This window comes from Salvelinus sp. IW2-2015, unplaced genomic scaffold (genome assembly GCF_002910315.2).
Source record: "Salvelinus sp. IW2-2015 unplaced genomic scaffold, ASM291031v2 Un_scaffold743, whole genome shotgun sequence".
Taxonomy (NCBI): domain Eukaryota; kingdom Metazoa; phylum Chordata; class Actinopteri; order Salmoniformes; family Salmonidae; genus Salvelinus; species Salvelinus sp. IW2-2015.
Window position 1 is genome coordinate 1 of NW_019942602.1, and position 13,173 is coordinate 13,173.

General features: G+C 41.5%; 1 protein-coding gene across 1 annotated transcript; it reads right to left on the minus strand.

The window, feature by feature from the left end:
- Positions 1-5,924: 5,924 nt before the first annotated feature.
- On the minus strand, positions 5,925-11,503 carry LOC111981984 (lamin tail domain-containing protein 1-like). Its single transcript, XM_024136029.2, has 8 exons — positions 11,428-11,503; positions 8,960-9,143; positions 7,860-8,043; positions 7,534-7,653; positions 7,146-7,321; positions 6,883-7,019; positions 6,633-6,712; positions 5,925-6,364 (listed from the first exon to the last, which is right to left on the minus strand). Exons 2-8 carry the CDS (start codon positions 9,130-9,132, stop codon positions 6,257-6,259), a joined length of 978 nt encoding a protein of 325 aa, XP_023991797.1. The 5' UTR covers positions 9,133-9,143; positions 11,428-11,503; the 3' UTR covers positions 5,925-6,256.
- Between the last annotated feature and the right edge of the window lie 1,670 nt (positions 11,504-13,173).

The window sequence follows — 13,173 nt, forward strand, 5'->3', positions numbered from 1 at the left end:
CTTATTTTGATTTGGTTGTTTTCGCTTAAGCCTTGTAAATACGCACCTTAGAAATCTGAATATGGCTGTATTGCACAAGATCTTTGGTTTTTAATTTGCTATCCATGTATTTTCAGAAATGTTTATGAATGAGGCTATTTCGGGTATGTCCAGTTTGGTGTCTGTAATTAGTCTGGCTGCTTTGTCAATTTCTGATTGTAGCCGCCTGTAAACCTATATTTATACCCTTAAATATGCACGTTTTTTCGACCCCACAAAAACATAGATTTATTGTATAACATGTTATAAGACTGTCATCTGAATTAAGTGGTTTCTTGGTTTCTTTTGGTTTGTTCTAGGTTAGTTTTGGTTGATTGATTTTGCTTCCTGTGCTGTGAAAAATGTCCTGTGCTCCTGTTTCCTGTGCTATTCTGTTGGTAGCGGAACTCAGCTCCCACAACTATTACTATAATATCACACCTTGAGAAATTAGTGTGTTCATCAGCCGGCCGAGTAAATATCACAAAATATTTTTTTAGAAAATATTTAACTTTCCACATTAACAAGTCCAATACAGCTAATGAAAGATACACATCTTGTGAATCCAAGCCAACATGTCCGATTTTTAAAATGTTTACAGGGAAAACACAATATATTTTTATGTTAGCACCAACAATAGAAAAAAGCACAAGACATTTTTCACAGCAACAGGAAGCAAAATCAAAATCAACCTAAACTAACCTAGAACAAACCAAAGAAACCAAGAAACAACTAATCAGATGACAGTCTCTATAAACATGTGTATACAATAAATCTAATGTTTTGTTCGAAAAATGTGCATATTTTCAGGTATAATCCTAGTTTACATTGCGGCTTACAATCAGAAATTGCACCGAAAGCAGCCAGAAATAATTACAGAACCAACGTGACATACGAAATACTCATCATAAAAACATTTCTGGGAAAATAGCATGGTGTATAGCAAATAAAGACACAAAGATTTGTGAAATACAGCCAAATATTTCAGATTTTCTAAGTGTTTTAGCAGCGAAAACAATATAGCCATTAATATTAGCTTAACTACAATATAGCCTACCACACAACCGCATTCATATTCATCAGGCACGTTAGCAGAATAGCAATAGGCACGTTAGCGTTAGCGAATAAAACCAGCAAAATATATTAATTGGTCACTAACTTCATAACCTTCCTCAGATGACAGCCCTTAACATCAGGTTATACATAACTTATATGTTTTTGTTCGAAAATTGTGGCATATTTAAGCTGAAATCCGTGGTTATACAACGTAGCATAACGTGCTAACACGTAGCATCTTTCCGCAGAATGTGCAGATATTTCTATTAGACCTACCTATTGCTGACACAAATAGCCTAATCAATAAACATTACAAAAAAATACATTGTTGTATAGGAAACGATAGATCCATTAGTTCTTAATGCAATCGCAGTGTTAGAATTCTAAAAAATATCTTCATTACGAACTAATGAACTTAGTATGGTAAGGGAATAACAAAACCTGAGCGGCAATGCTACTATTACACAGTTCGACAGATATATGAAATTGGCTATACAAAATGGTTCCTCTTTTGCTGAATCTTCTATCAGAATGTTGTACAATGGGTCCTTTGTCCAAACGTCGTTGTTTTGGATTCAGAACGTTCTTTTTTCCCTCTTGAATTGCAAGCCACTGGCCATGCAGCGTAAGCTCTCCAACGTCAAACAAAGTCGAACAACGGCAACACGCCGAACGTCCGAATAAAGTTCAATAATCTAATGAAACTATATGAAAAAACACATACCTTTAAGGATGATATTGTTAACATGTTATCAAAATTTAAATTCAAAAGCCGGAGCTCATATTCGCCCATACCACGACAGGTTTTCCAGTAGGCAATAGCAGGTCCCCCACGCGCTTGCAGAACAACAGAAAATGGGGGACACGTTGTTCCAAGAGGCTATTCAACGTCAGACAGAGATAATCACTCCTTTTTGTCCTCTCACTTCCTCTTGACCCATCCAGGGGATAGGTGTATGTGTATGACGTGCACGTATAGTCATACGTATCATGCCCATTTATAGGCAGCGACTTGAACACAGCATCGATTTCAGACTTTCCACTTCCTGGTCACAAAGTGTGCTGCCAAATGAGTTGTGTTTGACCCACAGACAAAATTCAAACGGTTTTAGAAACTAGAGAGTGTTTTCTATCCAATAGTAATAATAATATGCATATTGTACGAGCAAGAATTGAGTACGAGGCCGTTTAAATTTTGAACGATTTTCCCCAAAAGTGAAAACAGCACCCCCTATCCTCAACAGGTTTTAATGTGCACTGTCCCTGTAAAAATAAACTCAAACTCAAACCCCAAGACCTGCTCTGAACAGAAACATTCTGCTGGCTGAGTTGGTAGAGAAATTGAAGACCGATTTCAAAACGGTTCCCTCTGATTCTTGTTTCCCTGGACCTGAAGATGTGAAGTATGATCATGATGACACAGCCACAGCAGCAGAGAGGACTGAGAAACAGGTAGGCCTATGGATCTTGAACATAATACTGCCATCTATAATGTATTATATTTAGAGATCAGCTTCGTTATTGCTGACTGTTTTGCCAGAAACTGGAAGAGCAGGAAATTCCAGCCAACTCCAAAGTTGAGCTGTTCCAGTGACACACACTCTGGGTTCAGTATCACATAATCCACAATTAGGTTCTTATTTGTAAATTCTCTATTCTGCTTTCAAATTGACTGATGATAGAGTCAAAAACCAACTATGTTAGACAAAATAGGCTGTCACAACAAAATCATTTTAAAACAAACAAAGGATGGAGTAGATTACAGTAAACAGCAGGACGGGCCAGATAACATCCAGACCGTATCCTCAAAAGTCAAAGGTCACTCATTTACATACACTGCAGAGGCATGAACTCTGAACTATCGTAACCTTTTTGTCTTGAAGGCACTCATTTATCAGTTAAATTAGTCTAAGTGATTTGTTTAGCATAATAATTGTGTTGCCATATGACAAGTGTAGTTCAATAACTATTTCCCCACTCAAAAACATAACTTGGTCTATTATGAAAACTGTTTTCATTTTGGTAATCATTTGAAAATGTTATTCTCTACAGGGGCAGATGAGGGAGAAACGGCAGCAAGTCGGGCTGACAATCTGTGTGAGAGAGAAGGAGATGCAGGACATAAGACAGGCGGTGTTGTCCCTTTCAGTCAGTATTTATTAACCATTTAGAGTATGTACATTTATTTTGCAGAAAGTTACGTACTATTCCTGAACTAAAACCAGGGAGGAGCCTAATACCACTGGGACACACTATAGGGAACAGACAGATTGTCTGGGGTGTGATAGACCATAGAGAATGATAGAGGCCTCTAGTGGCCAAAAGGCCGAATTAGCGTGGGCAGCGCCATAGAGGGCTTCCACCATTTTAATGTAGTTAACTGGGCCGGACTTCTAACTTCATTGGCTGATCCCTCCTGGTGACTTTGTTGGAGTCATGTCCAACTGGGTCATCAGGAGGGATTAGCCAATTGTGAGGAAAAAAATGTACTACTTCAAAATGGAGACTAACTCAATTGCGCTGCCCATTCTGTCACAGACACTAAAATGACACAGATGCAAAGAGGAGTGCTCTATCTATCTCTATGGGACTAGGTGAGAGCAGAGTGAATGTGCTGGTTAAAATGGCCCCCCTTCCTTCTCTCTTCTTCTCTCGTAACAGCTTTCTGCACAGGCAGTAGTGGAGTACTGTGAGCTGGTCTTTGCTGAGCTGATCTGCTCCATTGAGAGAAGGCGCTGTGAGGTGAAGGAGCTGATCAGCGCCCACCAGAGGGTGTCAGTAAGCCAGGCTGAAGGACTCCTGGAGCGACTGGAGCAGGAGATAGCTGAGCTGAAGAGGAGAGACAAGAATCTGGAGCAGCTCGCACCAACAGAGGATAATTTCCTCTTTCTATCCACAGTGGCAGGGTGGTGTTCAGAGCTAGGCACGAAACTACCCGAGCTTGTTCAATAAGAATGTTTATTTTTATGTCATAATATGTTCCCCGTTTGTGCCCATCAAACATGACCCAGGATTCCTTACTTCTACACAACATATAACCTCTGAGCTCCAGAATTCTTCATATTTTCTTATTGTCTATTCTTCCTCTCACTCTCTCTCGCTGTAGACTTTCCAGTCTCTTTGTGTGGCTCCTGGATCTGAGCTCTTACCCTATATCACTGCCAACCAACACTTCTCCTTTGAGGAAGTGAAGAACTCCATCTCTGGAATGATGGAGCGACTGGAGGATGTATTGAAGGAGGAAATGGTCCAGATACCTGGAAAAGGTAAGTGTTACAGATATAGTGAAGATAAAATATTTGGTTAACTTTCTGTTAAATGCTTCTTGATTATAAATGAATACATCRATTTGTCTGCCTATCCTGTATAGTAACGGCTGTCTCCGAAGTCTGTGTCCTCAGCCCAAGACCAGAATGTGAGTAATACACACAATGAATGAATATTTAATCTTGGTTTAATTTTGTATATATTTGTGTAGAATGCTTCTTAATTAAACATGGATTACTCAATGTATCTCCCTACTCTATATAGTAGCGGCTGCCGCTGAAGTACATTATCATCATGAGCCCAAGACCAGAGTGGAGTTCTTGGAGAGTAAGTAATACCGACACACATACACATACACACACACAATGACCCTCCTCCACAGAGTCCAGACCACATTCACTGAGGACCTCTGTGCTGGGTTTTGGGTTGGTCCTGGTTGTGGATCATCTGTGGCTCTGTGTTGACTGAACGTCATAGAATAAAGTACATTTAAAATCAAATTGTATTTGTCAAATGCGCTGAATACAACAGGTGTAGGCTTTACTGTGCTTACTTACGAGCCCTTTCCCAACAATACCTAGTTAAAAAGTAGGAAAAAATTGGGAAAAAATGAAGGAAACAGTAACACAATAAAATAACGAGGCTATATACAAGGAGTACCTGTACCGACTCAATGTGCAGAGGTACGAGGTAATCGAGGTAATATGTATATGTAGGTAGGGGTAAAAGTGACTAGACAATCAGGATGGATAGTAAACAGAGTAGCAGCAGTGTATGCGAAGTGTCTGTGTGTGTGTGTGTGTGTGTGTGTGTGTGTGTGTGTGTGTGTGTGTGTGTGGTGTGGTGTGTGTGTGTGTGTGTGTGTGGTGTGTGTGTCAGTATAGTATGTGTGAGTGTGTGGGTAGAGTCCAGTGAGTGTATAGAGCCAGTGCTCTATGCACAAGGGGGTCAATGAAAATAGGAAGGAAATCACTTGGGAAAGCTGGAGAAAATTGATTTGCTTAAAATCGTGACATGGATGAAGGGAGTTGACACTTCATTTAGGAGTCCTGCTGCGAAGCCGCTCTTTATCTACAATGTTTGATTCCAGCTTTACTATTGGGGAGGGCTGGGGCCTATGTTTTAAAGATTACAATAATAAATTAAATACATCATTTTTGTTTGTAGTATAATTTCTAACTTGATAATATAAAGAACAAATATAAAGTTCCTGAGAGGGGGGTTAGAGTTAGTATTGGGGAGTTGTTGTTTTGTTATGTGAGAAAAACCAGGAGATGGAATTTGGATGATTGATGTGATTGACAGTTCTAGATCCACTTACACTGTTGTAGTGCTTCCCCTCGACCCTGTTCCATCCTCTGTGTTTTTGTCTTGGTTTGGTTCAATCAATTAATCAAATGTGTTTATAAAGCCCTTTTTACATCAGCAGATGTCTCAAAGTGCTATACAGAAACCCAGCCTAAAACCCCAAACAATGCAGATGTAGAAGCACCTTCTTGACCTTGTCAATTGACTGTCTTTTTAAATTACATGGAATGCTTTTTGATAAAGGACAGGTTATAGTTAGACTTTTTATTGAGAATAATACATATGAATTTCTTACACCTCTTTGACCTGGAGGAAAATAAAATACATCCCAACTTGCAACCTGCCTATTAAAATACTATTTTATTTTATCCAATTGAATAATATTGCCATTTGTGACTATTTAACCATGTACAATGTATTTTATTTTTAAACAGGCAACCAATAGATGCCAAAGCTGACAGTACAGAGGATCTTCTGTTAAATAGATCTAATGAAACAGATGAAGATTAGAGTGGGGCTCTGTTTCTGCTGCTTGCCCAAGGTGGTTTCATGTCCGTAGTCCCTGGACAGTCATGTGCCTGTGCAGCAGTAGCTACCTCTTTGACTTTCATGCATCTATGTTGTGGCTGTGTAGTTTAGCTGCAGTGCGGTACTGCTGGAGGGGGGAGGCGCAGGGGGGCTGAGAGCCAAGGAACATCATGCCTCCTACACAGGGCTGACACACAACACACAAAGCAGCCATATGTTTACTGTACTCTGGGTAATGGTCATCCCACTCGGCACACACTGGTTGAATAAACATTGTTTCCACGTCATTTCAGTTAAATAAACATTGAATTGATATCTGTGCCCAGTGGGATGTTACTAACACTGACTTTGAATTGTCCCCTACTGAATCATATAGTTTCTCTATCCACAAAATTACCAGTAACATTGTTCAGTGTCAGCAGCAAGAAAAAATAGCATGTGTAATATCTACATACCCCTGCTGATCGAACAGGCCCTCCCCCCACTCCAGTCCGCTGGGAACGTAGGGTGGCAGGTCTTCTGGCCTGGACTCTGGCTGCATGTGATGGTACACACATAGTTTGACTTTGAGAACCATACTATGATACACTTATATCTCAAGTTCAATGTGTCACGCATTCTAAATTCAATTAAGGAATCAGAAAAAAAAGTAATTCAATTCAATGATGGAGTAAGAGTTCTGACTTCAACTATGGAGATCTGTACCGGTGTGTTTCCTTGCAGGGTTGCTCTGGTGCTGGGCCCGGAAGTCTAGCAGAGCACAGGGGGAGCAGGAAGGATGGGTTATAGATGAAGGGTTCTGGGTCCACGGACTTTGGCACACCCTAAACACATGCTTCTTCCTGTAGGAAAATCAAACCACTAGCATTAAAGAAATAGTATCACTTTATGTGATGCTTCAATCAATTCTTGTTCTAATGGTACGTCAACAGGGCATTAATTGAATGTTTCATTTGAATACACATGACCTTTTAATCAGAAGAAAGGGTGTGTTGTCAGGGCTGTTGTTCTCTGTAGCAGGGATGCTTTCCTCTTCACAGGACAAAGTGTCCTCTCTGCAGCTCTCCACMTTTTCATGATGCTCTGCCCAGGCCTGGTGTGGCTTTATCCCAGTACAGCGTGCAGGTGTGTACCATGCTATGGCCTAGCCACCCACCAGAGTATGCAGATCATTACATGTTATGTATACAGCACATTCAATGCTAACATACAAGAGACTTGTAGGACATTTATTTTTTAGATTAATTATGTGATAAAGGGCAAATMATGTAGTCCTGGATCAATTATATACTATCAGTCTATCAAACCACAGGGGCAGAACACTCAATCATCCTTCACCCCTCACAGTGTTCTCACTTGGCCATTGTCTTTGCATAGGACTGTGGTGCACTCTGGTCTCAACATGATGCGCTCCAACCCAACCCAAAGGAAGTCCACTGGGCTCTGTGTCTTCCTTCCAGAGGCTTCAGACCAAACCTTACAGTACAGTACAAATCACAGTCAAAACTGAGTCGACTTCATAAACCTCTGTCAAAGCATAAACCACCTCTTAGAATGATTGACTAAGTTGTTCAATTGAAAATTAAATGAGGCTTTTTTTGTAAACAAAAGATGACACACTATGACAACCTATACCAATGTTCACCGAAGGATTAATGTCTGTGTTTTCATCACAGGCCTACCGTAACAGAGCTAGCTGGCTGGAGGAGTGTTCTGGGAGGGAAGCGGAACTCTGCGATGGGACGTCCTGCTACGTTCTGCTGGAGACGGAACCCCCCGATGTCCTGCTCTCTCTGGGAGGAGTTCCCCAGCTTCACTAACTGACCCTGCAGCTGGACATCTGTGATCCGCACACTGCCTGAGGCACTATTGCACAGCACCGCAGTCATCATCCTCATCTCCATCCTCATAATCACCTCCATCATCACSTCCATCATCACCATCATCATCACCTCCATCATCACCTCCATCCTCATCACCTCCATCCTCATTTACCTCCATCATCATCACCATCAAAATCACCTCCAACATCATCACCATCCTCATCACCTCCATCCTCATCACCTCCATCCTCATCACCTCCATCCTCATCACCTCCATCATCATCACCTCCATCCTCATCACACCTCCATCCTCATCACACCTCCATCCTCATCACCACTGTTAGGTTCTTATTTTTCAGAGTAAATAACTCACAGACACTATAGAAGCTTTAACCAAGTTTAATCATTCCCCAAAGGTTCTGTACAGCTGAAAACAGACAGCAAAAGATTTCAGACTTGTCAGTTTATATGCATCCTACTTAAAACACTCCCCTTTCTCTCCAATCCTTACATTTTATGGCTCTACAGGAAGCTAATAAAGAGGGTAACAGGATTCCAATCATTTATTACGCTCTTAAGAGAATCTGTCCTCACCTCCGGACCTCAACCCCTCTTTCGTCTAATACACAGATGTCCATCTGTCTCCCCTGTATCAACACATCTATCTCCTCTCCTCCATCAAACACATTCCAAAGCCTTCTTCTTTCTGCTGAGAACCATTAACTTCTAACATAACCCAGTCTCTTTCATTTCCTATCATTCATTTAATATCTCAATGTTCAAAGTTTAGCACATCCCAACACCACCATCACCATCACCATCATCATCATCATTTCCATCATCACCATCACAATCACCATCATCTTAATCATCATCATCACAGTAAGCCAGCACCACAGTCACCTTGGCATGACTTGACACTTTCCTACTCCCAAACTTATTGTGTTCAAGGGTCATACCTGGAGTATTCATGCCTGTGTTGCCTGGCTGTGGACGGCCTCCTCTTCATTTCCTGTGTCCCGCAGGGAATGCTCTCCTCCACCAGGTCCTTTGTCAGGGAGTGCCAGATATCTGTGTTGCATCCGGCTCGACCCTCCTCAGCCAACTCAGAACGCCTGGCACGAGCAACCATTTTGTCCCTACCTGAGAAGGCATTTGAAGTTGATTGGAAAATACTTAACAGGTAAAAAATAATATGGTGGAAACTCATTATTAGACTGGCTTTCACCTGGTGAAGAAGAGGAGAGTTTTGATTTTTTGTTTCATTTTTGTGGACCATCACTTTTTTTCACAATTGAACATCTCAACATCGGCATGGGTTGTCCATCTAAAATAGTCCAGATTGGACACACCCCGAACTAAGATTCCACCTCGATCACACTGACAGTGAAAATGCATTTTGGTACACCAGAAGTACATTCATTTCCAATGGAACGCTGCATTTGCCTTGCAGCATTGTGTTACAGAGGCAGTTTCAGTGTGTTCTGTGTGGTGCATAGTTGGAATAATCGAACATATGCTTCAAACTGTACAGTCGTGGCCAAAAGTTTTGAGAATGACACAAATATTAATTTTCACAAAGTTTGCTGCTTCAGTGTCTTTAGATATTTTTGTCAGAAGTTCCTATGGAATACTGAAGTATAATTACAAGCATTTCATAAGTGTCAATGGTTTTTATTGACAATTTACATGAAGTTGATGCAAAGAGTCAATATTTGCAGTGTTGGCCCTTCTTTTTCAAGACCTCTGCAATCCGCCCTGGCATGCTGTCAATTAATTTCTGGGTCACATCCTGACTGATGGCAGCCCATTCTTGCATAATCAATGCTTGGAGTTTGTCAGAATTTCTGGGTTTTTGTTTGTCCACCCGCCTCTTGAGGATTGACCACAAGTTCTCAATGGGATTAAGGTCTGGGGAGTTTCCTGGCCATGGACCCAAAATATCGATGTTTTGTTCCCCGAGCCACTTAGTTATCACTTTTGCCTTATGGCAAGGTGCTCCATCATGCTGGAAAACGCATTGTTCGTCCAACCAAACTGTTCCTGGATGGTTGGGAGAAGTTGCTCTCGGAGGATGTGTTGTACTCTTCTTATTCATGGCTGTGTTCTTAGGCAAAATTGTGAGTGAGCCCACTCCCTTGGCTGAGAAGCAACCCACACATGAATGGTCTCAGGATGCTTTACTGTTGGCATGACACAGGACTGATGGTAGCGCTCACCTTGTCTTTTCCGGACAAGCTTTTTTCCGGATGCCCCAAACAATCGGAAAGGGATTGATCAAGAGAAATGACTTTACCCCAGTCCAGCAGCCCAATCCCTGTACCTTTTGCAGAATATCAGTCTGTCCCTGATGTTTTTCTTGGAGAGAAGTGGCTTCTTTGCTCCATTCTGACACCAGCGATCCTCCAAAAGTCTTCACCTCACTGTACTTGCAGATGCACTCACACCTGCCTGCTGCCATTCCTGAGCAAGCTCTGTACTGGTGATGCCCGGATCCCGCAGCTGAATCAACTTTAGGAGACGGTCCTGGCGCTTGCTGACTTTCTTGGGCACCCTGAAGCCTTCTTCACAACAATTGAACCGCTCTCCTTGAAGTTCTTGATGATTCGATAAATGGTTTGATTTAGGTGCAATCTTACTGGCAGCAATATCCTTGCCTGTGAAGCCCTTTTTTGCAAAGCAATGATGACGGCACGTGTTTCCTTGCAGTTAACATGATTGACAGAGGAAGAACAATGATTCCAAGCGCCACCCTCCTTTTGAAGCTTCCAGTCTGTTATTCGAACTCAATCAGCATGACAGAGTGATCTCCAGCTTTGTCCTCGTCAACACTCACACCTGTGTTAATGAGAGAATCACTGACATTGATGTCAGCTGGTCCTTTTGTGGCAGGGCTGAAATGCAGTGGAAATGTTTTTTGGGGATTCAGTTCATTTTCATGGCAAAGAGGGACATTGCAATTAATTGCAATTCATCTGATCACTCTTCAAACATTCTGGAGTATATGCAAATTGCCATCATACAAACTGAGGCAGCAGACTTTGTAAAACTAATATTTGTGTCATTCTCAAAACTTTTGGCCACGACTGTATGTGTAGAAGGCTTGGCATAAATGGCAGCAGAAGGTGAATGTTGAACTTTTGTTGCACACATATCAGAGATGATGCTGCGTGCCATTTTGCGCAAAAACACTGTTGGTGTGATCGAGGCGTTACTGGTGAGCAGCTGTCTCGACTAGATATACAGAACACCACCCAGCATACCGTGATTTACACGTCTTTCACACACACTCGGTTTAGGTTTTGAAGCAGAAGAACAATGTATAGAAACTAAACCATTCGTTGTTAAATATGATAGTACTTGACTTGTTGCCTGAATGTTTTAGTCTGCGTTCTCTATACTTATATTAAAATGCAAAAATACATACTGCTATCTGCTCCCTGATGGCGGTTTTCTGGAGTAGATGTCTGCAGCTGTAGCAGGTCTCTTCACATGGGCCTGTCTTTGGGGATGGACCAGGTGGAAAACTTGAACTTTGTACACACAACAAATGCACATACATTTTTATATGTTATGTGGCCAGTCTTTGAAACCTGAAGGATCTGGAGAAGGTCTGTATGGAGGAGTGGGACAAAATCCCTGCTGCAGTGTGTGCAAACCTGTCAAAAACTACAGGAAACGTATGATCTCTGTAATTGCAAACAAAGGTTTCTGTACCAAATATTAAGTTCTGCTTTTCTGATGTTCAAATACTATTGTCATGCAATAAAATGCAAATTAATTACTTAAAATCATACAATGTGATTTTCTGGATTTTGTTTTAGATTCCGTCTCTCACAGTTGAAGTGTACCTATGATAAAAATTACAGACCTCTACATGCTTTGTAAGTAGGAAAACCTGCAAAATCGGCAGTGTTTCAAATACTTGTTCTCCCCACTGTATATACTGAATTAAGTCTGGTACAGTTTAAAAAAAAAATCCTTGCTACTTCTCTCAAATACTGTATGTCAACTTGATTTAATGTGTATCAGTAAGGCCTAGTTCAGAAAGGAAACACCACGTGTACGTTTAACCATTTAATCATATACTAGAAAAGAGTACAATGCAATGTCTTGGCATTAGGCTCTGCTCCTTCAGGGTAGCTCACTGCCAGAGTGAAGCGTCATTTAAAGATGATCAAATAACTACAGGTAGTGAGCAGGATATGCTATACCAAATCCCCTGAATGAAGAAACACAGAACCCTGGGATATCAGAAAACAGCAAGCATAGCGAGTAACAGCTCACCTGTATTGCTCACCTGAGGTAGAGTACCTTATGATAAACTGTAGACCACACTATCTACCAAGCGAGTTCTCATCTATATTATTCGTAGCCGTCTATTTACCACCACAGACCGATGCTGGCACTAAGACCGCACTCAACCAACTCTATAAGGCCATAAGCAAACAAGAAAATGCTCATCCAGAAGTGGCCGGGGACTTTAATGCAGGCAAACTTAAATCGGTTTTACCAAATTTTTACCAGCATATCACATGTGCAACCAGAGGAAAAAAACTCTAGACCACCTTTACTCCACACACAGTGTCACGACTTCCTCCGAAGTCGGTCCCTCTCCTTGTCCGGGCGACGTTCGGCGGTCGACGTCACCGGCCATCGCCGATCCACCTTTCATTTTCCATTTGTTTTGTCTTGTCTTCCCACACACCTGGTTTCAATTCCATCAATTCCATGTTGTGTATTTAGCCCTCTGTTCCCCACATGTCCTTGTCCGGTATTGTTTATTGTAAGTGCTTGTGCACGTTATGTCTGGTGTGCGTCGGGTTTTGTACCCATTTATTTATTGTTCTGGTTTCCGGTGGGTTTTTATTATTAAACTGCGCTGTTGGAAACACAGTTTTTGCTCTCCTACGTCTGACTTCTCTGCCGCCAGTACGCACCCCTTACACACAGAGATGCATACAAAGCTCTCCCCCAACCCTCCATTTGGCAAATCTGACCATAATTATATCCTCCTGATTCCTGCTTACAAGCAAAAACTAAAGCAAGAAGTACCAGTGACTTGCTCAATACAGAAGTGGTCAGATGACGCGGATGCTACGCTACAGGACTGTTTTGCTAGTACAGACTTAAATATGTTCCAGGATTCATTCAATGGCATTGAGGAGTATAC